At 57.7% G+C, this 12,660-nt stretch overlaps 1 protein-coding gene across 6 annotated transcripts in view; it reads right to left on the bottom strand.

The window, feature by feature from the left end:
- Nucleotides 1–1,272: 1,272 nt before the first annotated feature.
- The window catches only part of LOC100342535 (solute carrier family 23 member 1), a 67,344-nt gene continuing 55,956 nt past the window's right edge, over nucleotides 1,273–12,660 (bottom strand). For all 6 annotated transcript variants that reach the window (XM_008258149.5, XM_089329535.1, XM_089329534.1 and 3 more), the window contains 6 exons: nucleotides 10,951–11,107; nucleotides 9,884–10,137; nucleotides 4,703–4,867; nucleotides 4,445–4,553; nucleotides 4,254–4,349; nucleotides 1,273–3,610 (listed from right to left, as the gene is read on the bottom strand). In XM_008258149.5, the coding sequence (XP_008256371.3) occupies nucleotides 3,234–3,610; nucleotides 4,254–4,349; nucleotides 4,445–4,553; nucleotides 4,703–4,867; nucleotides 9,884–10,137; nucleotides 10,951–11,107 (1,158 nt within the window). In that variant the 3' untranslated portion in view covers nucleotides 1,273–3,233. The remainder of the gene's footprint in view (nucleotides 3,611–4,253; nucleotides 4,350–4,444; nucleotides 4,554–4,702; nucleotides 4,868–9,883; nucleotides 10,138–10,950; nucleotides 11,108–12,660) is intronic.

Below are 12,660 nucleotides of genomic sequence, written 5' to 3' on the forward strand. Positions count from 1 at the left end.
CCCTGTGTGTGTCTCTCTCATTGTTTGGCAAAAGGGGCCGGCTGCAGGCCACACACCTGCTGTGCCCCTGTCTGGCGGGTGCCAGGTGCCCTGAGGCCCACGCTGTGGGCCTTCCAAGAAGAGGACAGACAGGTTCTGTCCCTGCAGTGATGGGACACAAGCTGCTTCCATGCATCCTGAGCTCAGGGCATGGCTCTGGTGGGTTCTGAGGGTTTGGGGGCCAACCTGCTCATCCCACACGGGCTGGGAGCCCAGCACCATGCTGACCTCCGCCTGTGCTACAGGACTTCCAGGTGGAACCAGATCCACCTGCTGCTTCTGGCCATAAACTCCCTCCAGTGGGTGCTACTGGGGGCCCCAGTGCTCTGAGCGCTGTGCTGAGCTCCGGGGGAAGGGTGCACACGTTTCTCTAGGCTCACACCTCGGGGGTGAGGGTGGGTTTCATGAGTCAACTCGGCTAAGCCACGGAACCTGGCAATGTGGTCAAGCATTATTCTAGCTGTTTCTGTGAAGGCATTTTGTAGGTGAGATTCACATTGCCATCAGTGGGCTCTGAGTAAGGCCAATCACACACCTCTAGGCTCCGAATCAGCGGAGGTCACAGCAGGAAAAGACTGACCTCCCTAGGGGAGAAGGCAGCCTGCAGATGTTGGAGCCGGAGCGTCCGTGACTGCGTGGGCCCAGCGCTTCCAGCCAGTCTGCCCCTGTCTCTCAAACACACACACGTCCTGCTGGTGCTGCTTGTGTTGGGAAGACAATAGCCAGGAGCCCGGGGTTCCCGTCAGTCAGTCACGCCCATGACTCAGCAAGCTGGAAACAAGCCAGCACGTGGGGAAGAAGAAGGGAGTATTCAGAGGCCCCTGCGCGTAGTAGGTCTTCAAGCAGCGTGGTGCCCTGACCAGCGTCCACCTGATTGTACCAGGCCCTCCCCTGACCCACTGAGTCCAAGGCTGAGATTTCCTTCCTGGAGCCGGGAGTGCCAGTGGCCCCCAGGCAGGACAGAGCTCCCTGTAATGCTGGGGTGTCCCTTTTCCCCACGGTCATGTGCCAGGGCTGATGTCCCCACAGTCCGCCTTCAGTCCCAGCAGTGGTTTTCTCCTTCTCATGCCCTGTTGGACACTGGCGTGGCCCAGAGTGAACTTCTTTGTCCCCGGCGAGGACTCTGCCTGGATTGTCAGTAAGGTGCTCTCCTGTAACCTCACCGGGAACTTCCCACGCGAGTCAGGACTGCAGTGGGAGGGTTCCGCAAAGAAAGGAACCACCAGGCTGGAGAGGAAGACGTGGGTTTATTTTGAGGATTTGATTCCCACAAGTGTGGGGTCAGCGGGCTGGACGCCGAGGTAGGAGCTGATGCTACAGTCTCCAGGCACAACTCCTCCTCCTGGCGACCTCCCGTGACACATCAGGGAGCAAGAGCACCCTCCGTCTGCAGCCGGCTGCCTGGAGATGCTAACCACACCCACACCACGTGCTCACAAGCACCCCGGACACCAGCGTTTGGCTGAGTACCTGGGCACCGCAGTTTGGCCAAGTTGACAGCTCAAGCCAACGGTCACAGGCACCCCTTGGGGACCTGTGCTGGACCACTGTCACTCAAACAGCTCTGCGGGAGAGGCCAGGCACCTGTCGTTACCTCCATTTGGCAGATGGAGAAACCACAGCTTTGGCTGAAGCCACAAAACCAAGAAACAGAAGAGAACCCAGGATCCCCCACTTCCCCCAGAATGGACAGCGTGTTTGTGGTTATTTTAAGGTGAAAATGTGAAAAACCTCCAGCCGGACAGTAAAGAGTTAGGATGCAGAAACACGAAGCCAGTCATCGGCCACGGCGACACCTCAAGGTCATGGCTGGGAAGGGAGAAAGCGAAGATAAAGGTGGGGGCAGGAGTCGAGCAGGGGGATGGAGGACGAGAATGCCAGGCCAGCAGCGTCGGGCACTAAAGGACCTGAGCAAGGTACAGGGTTCGTTTTTCCTAACTGATCAACTTATCTTTATTTGAGAGACAGAGCTTCCATGTGCTAATTCACTCCACAGATGCCTGCAACAGACAGGGCTGAACCAGGCCAAAACTGGGAGCCAGAACCCCTGTCCTGGTCTCCCATGTGGGTGGCAGGGGCCCAACGACTTGAGCCACCACCTGCTGCCCCCCCACCCCAGGGTGTACATTAGCAGGAAGCTGACATTGGGGGTGGAGCTGGGACTTGAACCGTGGGGCTCTGATGTCCTGAGTGGCCTTAACCCCAGGGGTGGCAGATTCTGACAGTGACCTTGGAGTTGACAGATGCCATGGGCTCCAGCAGATCAGTGTGTGGGTGGAAGGGTGACTGGGCTGGGCATCAGATTCAACACTCGTTCTCTATCAACCTAGTCACGCCTGCCCCTCCCACCCAGCAGCTCTCAGCTGCAGGTGGAAAAAGGCACTCCTGTGACCTTGACCCTGAACAACGGGCCTTGATGCTTTTATGGAAATGTCAGAAACGGCTCCTTCTGCGTATGCCTCTCACAGAGCTGCCTCATCCCCAGGGCTCTGAAACCACGTGTTCTGACACACACAGGACAGCTAAGGGCAGACGGAGGCTCTTCCCGGGCACGGTCCCAGCACTGCTCTCCTACTGTCTGTCCTGCTGTGGCTCCCCTGTACTGGCAAACAGCCCAGCTGGTGAGAATGCCACCAGGTACTCCCAAATCCTCACGGTCCAACCCAAAGAAAAGAAAGGGCAGAGGTGGGCAGGGCAGGAAGTGCTGCAGGGGGAGAGACAGGGGGCAGGAGGGAGGATGTGCAGCCCAGGGTCTCCGGGAGCAGCAGCCCATTTTCCGGCAGCTTGCTATAGAGGCTGACCCCTAGTGTTCTAATGCCACCACGCCATACACACAAGTCAGGTTAAAAAATAAAAATGGAAGTTGGCAGACTCGATTACTCCAAGAAGGAAAAGTTGAGGACGCAAGAGGGGAGGATGATCGCACAGGCGGAGGCCAGCTTTCTCAGGATGCCCGGGACGGGGAGACACGCCCACGGCACAGACGTGGGGACGGGGTGGGGGTGCTTCCCAAACTCCCCCTCCCTGGGAGGACCAGGACGAGGACAGAGGCGGGAGGGGCTTTAGAATAAAGACAGGATGCATTTGGGGAAGGCGGCACTGCCAGCCCCTGGGAAGTTCACGGTCACCAACCCAGGACCACTGAGCAGCCCAGGCACGGCTACAGGGAAGCCAAGAACTGTTTCTGATCAGCGTTACAGTTTGGCCAAGAGGGTGTCGCTCCCCAGGGGGAGCTCGGGGCTGCCCACCCACTGCTCTGAACACCAGCCAGAGGCGGGCCGGGGGTTCGGGACAGAGTGGCCCCTGCAGAGAACAGCTCCTGCCTGGGATGGCGGGTTCTGGGAGCTGCCCGGGTCACAGCAGCCTGTGCATCCGGGTCTCAGCCTGGTCTCGGCAGCAGCAGGTGGGTGCCGTTTGCTGGGCCAGAACGGGAGGTGCTGGGCACAGGAGGGCGTGCAGAACTTGGTGCCGATGCCCCAGGGCAGCTGGTAGACCTCGGCAGCCATCGCAGTCTCCCCAGCTGCCTCCTGCATCCGAGTCCAGGCCAGCAGGCCCCGCTCCTCCCGGCTTCCTGAGAGGGGACGCAGGAGGTCAGCCTGGGGCGGAGGCAGCTGGAGGGAGCCCTGGGCTCCCCCTGCAGGCCCTCAGCACTGTCCCCTCCTCTCCCCTGCTCCCTGCTCTCTGCGCTCCTGCTGCGTGGCCCCACCAGGAGAGGAGCCCCGGGGAGCAGGCCTGTGTCTACACTTCAATGTTTCTGGAATGGGGGTGCCTGTTACATGTGGCAGAGAGAAACAGTGTGGCAAATAGAGTACTAGGAAGCAGGCGGCCTGCAGGAGGTGCTTGGAGAGGCTGGGGGCAGGGGAGTCCAGAGGAGAGGAGAGATGGGGTCCAGCCGCCTCTTCCAGGAAGCCCTCAGAGATTGGCCTCCAACTCCCCGGGCACTGGTAGACCCTGCTTTGTCATCCTGGCACTTGGTACCCTGTTATGACCGCCTGTTCTCTTGCCTCTCCCCTCTTCGGCTGTGCGTTTCTGGAAGGCATGGTTTGTCTGGCTTCTCTTGTACTCTCGGTACAAAGCACAAGAAGCCACCCAGGTATCCAAGCCCTCCTTACCGTCCTCCACCCCTGGCCTCAGGGCCCGCTCAGAGCAAGCTGTGGGCAGCCTGATCCGGGAACCGCGACCACACCGCCCGCCGGCTCCCCAGTGAGCCCTACCGGGGATAGTGTTGTCCAGGAGGAAGCCCAGAAATCCGCCCACAAACATGCCCGTGGTCAGCAGCACCTGGATGACCTGGTCCAGCTGTGGAACACCTGCAGTGGAGACGCAAGTGGCAGGTTGGCCCGGGGCAGGGCCCCCGCTGGCTGTGGCCGGGGCGGTACCGCTCCGGAGCACAGAGGACGGTCACCTGTCTGGAGGATCTCGGGGTTCCTGTTGGCCCAGCTGGGAACGGCGAGCCCGCAGTAGATGGAGAAGCCGAAGACAAACAGGTTCCTGGAGGAGTTCATGTCCGCATACTGCAGGGGGAAGGCCCCAGGCGCAGACCCGGGGCCGGGCAGGCCGTCAGCCCACGCGGATGCGGGTCGGGAGGCCTCCTAGCATTTGGCCCCAGCCCGTTCCTCGCAGCCGAGCCGCTGCTTCTCTGAGGGTGCCACACCCGCCTCACCTGCAGATTCGAGATGCCCACGGCGGTGATGACCCCGAACATGACCAGGAACATGCCTCCAATCACGGGGGTCGGGATGGTGGCAAACGCGGCCCCGATCTTCCCCAAAACACCCATCAACAGCAGCACGCAGCCCGCGGCGACGATCACCATCCTGCTCCCCACCTGCACACGCACGGAGCATCAGCGGGGCCGCACGCAGGGACACCTCTGTGCGCGGTGCAGGTGGACGCCCCGCCACAGCGCCCCCTGCTGCTCGCCCTGTCTTCAAGCCCTGGTGCCCATGTTAACTGTCTTGACCTGGCTCTGCCTCCAACCAGCTGTGTGCCTCTGGGCGCTTACCTACCCTCTCTGAATGCCGGCCTCCCCTTCTTTGAGGCATTTGGGATCATTCTCAAGTGTTAGGGCTGGGCTGTGAACATCGTTGTGAGTCTGCTGTCGGTGAATGTGTTCAGACAGCGCCTGAAGCTAGTTCACATCCATCTGTGTCTGCTCCCTGCCCTCGAAGGATGCTCTATGGGGCTGCCAGTTTTGCAAAGATTCCAGAGATCCGGGATACAACAATGGAAGTATACTTAACCCTAACTACACACTTAAAAACGACTGTGTCTTTAACCACAATTAAAATCTTTTAAAAGGTAATCTGGGGGCCAGCGCTGTGGCACAGTGGGTTAAAGCCCTGGCCTGCAGCACTGCCAATCCTACATGGGAGCTGGTTCGAGTCCCGGCTGCTGCACTTCCGATCCCGCTCCCTGTCAATGCACCTGGGAAAGCAGCAGCAGATGACCCAAGTCCTTGGGCCCCTGCACCCACACGGGAGACCCAGAAGCAGCTCCTGGCTCCTGGCTGTAGCCTGGCCCAACCTCAGTTGTTGTGGTCATTTGGGGAGTGAACCAGCAGATGGAAAACCTCTTTCTTTCTCTCTGTCTCTACCTCTCTCTTTCAAATAAATAATCTGATGCCAACTAAAGTCCATTAATGCAGCAAAGAAGTGGTAGATTCTGCCTCTGCTGTGTCTTTCTGGTGTAAGAACTTATTTAACTGTCCTCATGGAGATTCTTATCACATCAAGAACGTTTTGCTTTGTTTTCAGCCCTGGTAGTTAACCGCGGGAGCAAAGGCTTGTCCAAGGCACCACAGATCGAGTTCAGCCACCACCTTCAGAGATGCTACCCATCTCACGGAGATGGCGGTCACCTCTGGTCCTGTTACCACAGGCACCTGGGATGCAGCCATGGGCGTATTTTGGTCTCAGCATTGACACTTCGGCTGGGAGCCCTGACATGCCGCAGAAGTGCTGGGAGATCTCTGTGATCTCAGCCTGGTCTCCCCTCGCGCTGGGGAGAACCTAGGAAGTGGTGGGAGCGCATCATTGCACAGGTGCAACGTGAAGCAATACCTTAAAAGGCCACAAGGTGGGGCACTAGCATGATGGCAAAGCTGATAAAGCCAGCTTGTGTGCGATGCTGGCATTCCACACAGGCACTGGTGCCAGTCCCAGCTGCTCTACTTCTGATCCAGTTCCCTGCTAATGCACCTGGGAAAGCAGCAGAAGATGGCCCAAGTGCTTGGGCCCCTGCTGCTCACATGGGAAACCTGGAAGAAGCTCCTGGCTTCAAACTGGTCCAGCTCTGACCGTTGCGTCCATTTGGGGAGTGAACCAATGGATGGAGGTCTCTGTCTCCATCTTGCTATATATCTGCCTTTCAAATAAGTAAATAAATCTTGAAAAAAAAGGCCACAAGGGGGAGGTCTGAGTTCATCAAAGCAAATGCTCCCTGCACCTGTTCCTATTTCAAGGTCAACCTGCCTCCTACAACAAGTGGTCTCCTCTGTGTCTGTATCTTTATTTCCTTCTCCTCCCCTCCCCTCTGAAGATCCTTAGTTTAGAAATGAAGAAATTGCCAGTCTACTTATGGAATACAATTTTCTGCTCTGAGTGATATTTGTCTAGTGCAGTGGGAAAGGAAATATTAGCCATTTATGATTATGTGGTTATATATATATATATATATATATATAATATATATATATATATATATATATATATATATATATCTGCCACATTCCTGGGTGCGTCAGTGGCTTCCCTACAGGAAAAACTTCCCCTTGCCTGCCCTAAAGTCTGAGAGACCACGGGTCAGGATTGGTGTCCACGGGTCAGGATTGGCGGCCACGGGCTCACAGCTCACAAGGTTGCAGTAGGCACAGGGGCTGGCTCCAGCTGTGTGCCAGAGGTCATGGGGGGTACAGGGGTGGATGGATACAATGCTGTAATTTTGTGAACTGCCAAGAAAGTGCTAGAAAATGCAAGAAGGGGGGGGGGATCTGCATAGTTGCAAAGCTCACAGTGTTTGTGCTCTGTGCCCCTGCAAAGATGCCCTGACACACACGGGGAGCAACACGACGTTCCTCTCTCCCAAGTCTCTCTGGAAGGAGCCATCCTGGGGCCAGCGTTGTGGCACAGCGCGTAAGCCACCACCAGTGATGCGGCATCCCACGTGAGTGCAAGTTCGAGTCTTGGCTGTTCACCTTCTGACTCCACTCCCTGCGGATGTGCCTAGGAAAGCAGCAGAGGATGGCCCAAGTCCCTGGCTGCTGCACCCACGTGGGAGACCTGAATGGAGACCCTGGCTCCTGGCTTTGGCCTGACCCAATCTTGGCTGTTGCGGCCATCTGGGGAGTGAACCAGCAGATGGAAGATCTCACACTCTGTCTCTCCCTCTCTCTAACTCTGCCTTTCAAATAAATGAATGAATCATTAAAAAAAAAAAGTCCTATTTAGAAAGAAAGAGAGATAAGGACAGTGCTTTGGTGCAGTGGGTAAGCCACCGTCTGCATACAGGCACCAGTTCATGTCCCAGCTGTCCCGCTTCTGAGCCAGCTCCCTGCTAGTGGCCTGGGAGAGCAGTGGAAGATGGCCCAAGTCCTTGGGCCACTGTCACCCACATGGGAGACCCAGAAGAAGCTCCTGGCTCCAGCCTGGCCCAGCAGGTGTGTCCATTTGGGGAGTGAACCAGTGGACCAGTGGATGAAAGACCTCTCCCTGTCTCTCCTCTCTTTCTCTGTAACTCATTTTTTTTTAAATTTTTGACAGGCAGAGTGGACAGTGAGAGAGACAGAGAGAAAGGTCTTCCTTTGCCGTTGGTTCACCCTCCAATGGCCGCCGCGGCCGGCGCACCGCGCTGATCCAATGGCAGGAGCCAGGTGCTTCTCCTGGTCTCCCACGGGGTGCAGGGCCCAAGCACTTGGGCCATCCTCCACTGCACTCCCGGGTCACAGCAGAGAGCTGGCCTGGAAGAGGGGCAACCGGGACAGAATCCGGTGCCCCGACCGGGACTAGAAATCCGGTGTGCCGGCGCCCCAAGGCGGAGGATTAGCCTAGTGAGCTGCGGCGACGGTCTCTCTGTAACTCTTTCAAATAAATAAATAAATAAACAAACAAACAAATAAAAGAGAGAGAGAGAACAAGCACCATCCTGAAAAATCCTTGCTGACCTCTGAGTTTACTGTGGAAAAGGGAGCTGAGGGAGAGACTGAAGCCGAGACTAATCAGAGTCGGCTTCTAGAAGGATCTCCGTGCAGCCCTGTGGTAGGTATAGGCAGTGCAGAGTGCATAACCCCTAGGAGAGAGCGTGAGAGGGTGCCCAACAGTGGCCCCTGACAGACAGGGAAGGGAGGAGGAGGGCAGGAAGGGTAGCAGGGATGTTGAGGAACTAGACCCACCGCTGAGGTCCAGGAAGCAGAAGTTCTGGGTGACAGGGGCTATGGGTGCCCCGAGATAGCATGTGGCCAGCCCAGCTCCACCCACCAGCAAGCGAGCTGAAAGAGCACGGGTCAGGCAAAGGAGCGGGTCCACAGCAGTTAGACCCAGCATGGCACCCAGATCAGCAGCTGCCCCAGTGCCAGCCTCCTTCTGCCCTTGTTGTAATGCATTAGTTAGCGTAGTCATGGTCCCTCCCCCTTGTGCTGTGACGTTTGACGGCTGCCATGACAACCTATGCAAACAGACACTCAAGGGGAGAAAGAGGTGGCCACTTCCTGGACATGGCTGCCCCTTTCCCACATGTAAGATAAATATTCTACCCAGATACTAACATACAATTCCAGGACCTCATAAATTAAAAACCCCAACTAAACACAAGGTTTCTCTGTCCATGAAGTAGCCTGCTCTTTGCCCCTTGCTTTAAAATTCTTGCTTTCTATTGGCTAGCTCACAATTGATTTATCTCTCACTTGCCCAAACCAACATCCCTCTTGGGACCATGAGGGGCCCAGGCAGGGGTCCCCAGCTGTCCACGGTCACAGCCACTGGGACGAGGACTGAAGGAGGAGAGTCAGGACACGGGCATGGCGTGGGCTTCCTGGAGGCCACAGTGCAAAGGGAGCCTGGGACAGGAGGTGGGGCTGCCCAGCGCCCAGGGGAATACTAATGTTTGAGCTCTGACACTGGTGCCCCAGATGGGCTAGAACCAACAGACCTCCCGGCTGAACTTCGGAAAGCACACAAGCACTTTTTCAGTGCTCAGAAAGCCACCAACCTCGGCAGTGCCAGGTGTCACAACCCAAGTTCAAGCGTGGAGCCCTGCCATTGTCACAACCCAAGTTCAAGTGCCATTGTCACAACCCAAGTTCAAGTGTGGAGCCCTGCCACTGTCACAACCCAAGTTCAAGTGTGGAGCCCTGCCACTGTCACAACCCAAGTTCAAGTGCCATTGTCACAACACAACCCAAGTTCAAGTGTGGAGCCCTGCCATTGTCACAACCCAAGTTCAAGCGTGGAGCCCTCAGAGACAGCCACGTCCTAATCCTGGCACCAGGGACTATGTCCTGCAGGTGGGATTGAGTGCAGGGCTTTGAGATGCGGGGAGGTCCCTGGGTTACCCAGGTGGGCTGGGCTCCGTCTGGCTCCTGGCTCCTGAGAAGCAGAGCAGCTTTTCCAGCCGTGGGGGGAGACGCAATGGTGCTTGCTGTGAAGAGGGAGGAAGGGGTCACTGCCCAGGGGCCCTGGGAGCCTCGAGACAACAGAAGAGGAGAGCAAACAGACTCTCTCTGGAGCCTCCGTAAGGGACACAGCCTTGCCAGCCACTGCGCTGCCCTTGCTGGTCACAGCAGCAACAGGAAAGCAACCCTTGGGGTGGCACATCTGGGTACCGCGCGTGCTCCCGGGGAGCGCCTTACCCTGGTGACGCCCAGCGCCCCGACGTTCTCGCTGTAGGAGGTGGTGCCGTTCCCTGTGCCCCAGGCGCCGGCCAGCAGGCAGCCGAGACCCTCGATGCCGATGCCGCGGTTGACAGCGTGCTTTGGGGGTGGCGGGGCCCCCACCAGCCGGGCACATGCGTAGTAATCACCCACAGACTCCACCATGGAGGAGATCACTCCCGCGATGATCCCAAAGACCCCTGCCAGGCTGAGCGTGGGCAGGCCCCACTGTCCTGAAAGGCAACACAGCTACAATGGCTCAGGCGGGATGAGGCCGCCGAGCCCCAAATGACTGCTTTCCCGAAAAGGTCTCTGGAGGGCCTGAGACATGGCGCAGTGTCTGCAGGCCTCTGGCCAGAGGCTTTGGCCCAGGTGCTTGCCCCGCCATCCCCCCCTGAGGGTCGGTCACATGTCCAGAGCCTGACCTCTCCGTGGACAGGTGGAGCCATCAGGACACTTGACCTAGCAGGTGCCTGGGGTCAGTCTCGGCTCCACTCTGGTTTCCAGCTTCATGCTAACGCACACCCAAGGAGGTAGCGGGTAGTGGCTCAAGCCCTTGGGTTGGTTCCTGCTGCCCACATGAGGGACCCCTAGCTTTGGCTTGGCCCAGCCCCAGAAGTTGGGGGCTTTTGGGGCGTGAACCAGGGGATGGGTTTCTGTACCCCCTTCTCTCTCTGCCTTCGAGGAGGCTTGAAGCCTTTGCAAGCCGAGATTCTAACTGAGGGAGCCCGGGAGTCCACAGTCCACAGAGGTCCTGGGACCAGATTATTACATAGCCTGAGCCAAGCACTACAAGAGGAGGCGGCCAGAAGTAGCCTAAGGGATGACCTGGTTCACTTGCAGAGAGCCAGAGTTGGCAACTCTCTCCCTCACCCCAAGGATGTAGGTTCTCCCCTTCTTCTCCTAGGCCTCTGAGTGGCCTCCCAGGGTCCATCCCTGCTGGGCAGTCCCTCCCCAGCCCTATCCAGCGCCCCGCCCAGGGCCCTGGACACCAAGGACGGTCCTGGGAAACACATCTCAAGCCAGAAGAGGCCCCATCTTCCTACCTGGGTAAGGGAAGCGAAACCAGGGGGCTTGGCTCAGGACGCTGCCTTTGGTGTCGGTGCGAGCCAGGTGCCCATAGGCACTGGGGGCCACAGGGAGGGTGTCGGTGATGGTGAGCACGAAGCAGACGAGCCAGGAGATGCAGAGGGCCAGCAGCACCTGCCACAGGGAGCCCCAGGAGGGAGGTCAGGAAGGCGCTTGGGAGTGCGCACAAGGCCGGTCACCGAGCCTTCTGGTGGCGCAGGACTCTGCCAGGTCAGTGGATACATCAGCACATTAAAGACACTAGCTAGCCAGCGCCGTAGCTCACTAGGCTAATCCTCTGCCTTGCAGCGCCGGCATACCAGGTTCTAGTCCCGGTAGGGGCGCCGGATTCTGTCCCGGTTGCCCCTCTTCTAGGCCAGCTCTCTGCTGTGGCCCGGGAAGGCAGTGGAGGATGGCCCAAGTGCTTGGGCCCTGCACCCCATGGGAGACCAGGAGAAGCACCTGGCTCCTGCCTTCGGATCAGCGCGGTGCACCGGCCGCAGCACACCGACCGCAGCACACTGGTTGCGGCGGCCATTGGAGGGTGAACCAACGACAAAGGAAGACCTTTCTCTCTGTCTCTCTCTCTCACTGTCCACTCTGCCTGTCAAAAAAAAAAAAAAAAAAAGACACTAGCTGGGGGTCTGGCATTGTGGTGTAGTGGGCTAAGCGTCCACCTGCAACACCAGCATCCTCCAGGAGTGCTGGTTCAAGTCCCAGCTGCTCCATTTCCAACCCAGCTCCCTGCTAATGCGCCTGGAAAAGCAGCGGAGGGCGGACCAAGCACTTGGGCCCCTGCACCCACATAGGAGACCTGGATGAAGCTCCTGGCTCCTGACTTTGGTCTGGCCCAACCCTGGCCATGCAGCCATTTGGGGAGTAAACCGAACCAGCAGTGGAAAATCAATCTCTCTCTCTCTCTCTCTCTCTCTCTCTCTCTCTCTCTCTCTGCCTTCCAAATAAATAAATCTTTATAAATAAACAAATAAGCAAGCAAGCTAGCCCTAGAAGCAGACGATAAATTACCTTGAGAGTTTGTGACAGACTGGGGCAGAAGCAGCCAGCAAGTTGGGCACAGCCCAGGGCAAAAGGATTTCAGTCTGGCCCTCTTTGCACTCACGGCTGACCCCAGGGGGAGGAGACGCTCTGAGCCTGTTTCCTCGTCTGTATAAGGGAATCATCACTGCTCTGCGGGGCTCACACAGGGCTTCTTAAAGTGAGGTCCTCGGGTACAGAGCAGGGGTGGGAACCGGGAACCTGAACTTCAGCCAAGTTCCCCAGGGACCTTTATGCACGCTGAAGTTTAGTCACCGGACCACAGCAGAGTTGAAGGATCCGTGAGGTCATTATGTGGACGACTCTTTTTGCAGTTACGTGAAACCCAAAAGCCTGCCACGTGATGGACAGCCTTCATAGGATGGTGCACGTGCAATCGACAAGGCTCTGAACAGAGTTTCTGTCCCCTTCAGGGTGACTTGGGTTGCCTGTGAGACAGGCCCTGATCCAAGCAATCTGGGGGAGCCCAGGCTGCCTTAAGCCTCTGGCTTTATGTCATGCGGGTGAACGTGGCTGTCCCCTGTCTTGCTGTGTGGGCAGCCAGGGATCAGACCCGGTCCCGCTCCAGTGCCCAGAAGAGAACGCAGTGCAAGCCGCCAGCCACCAGGGGGCGCCCACCTCGTGCCCTGGGT

This window comes from Oryctolagus cuniculus, chromosome 3 (genome assembly GCF_051225735.1).
Source record: "Oryctolagus cuniculus isolate XC-2025 breed Fujian yellow rabbit chromosome 3, ASM5122573v1, whole genome shotgun sequence".
NCBI lineage: Eukaryota > Metazoa > Chordata > Mammalia > Lagomorpha > Leporidae > Oryctolagus > Oryctolagus cuniculus.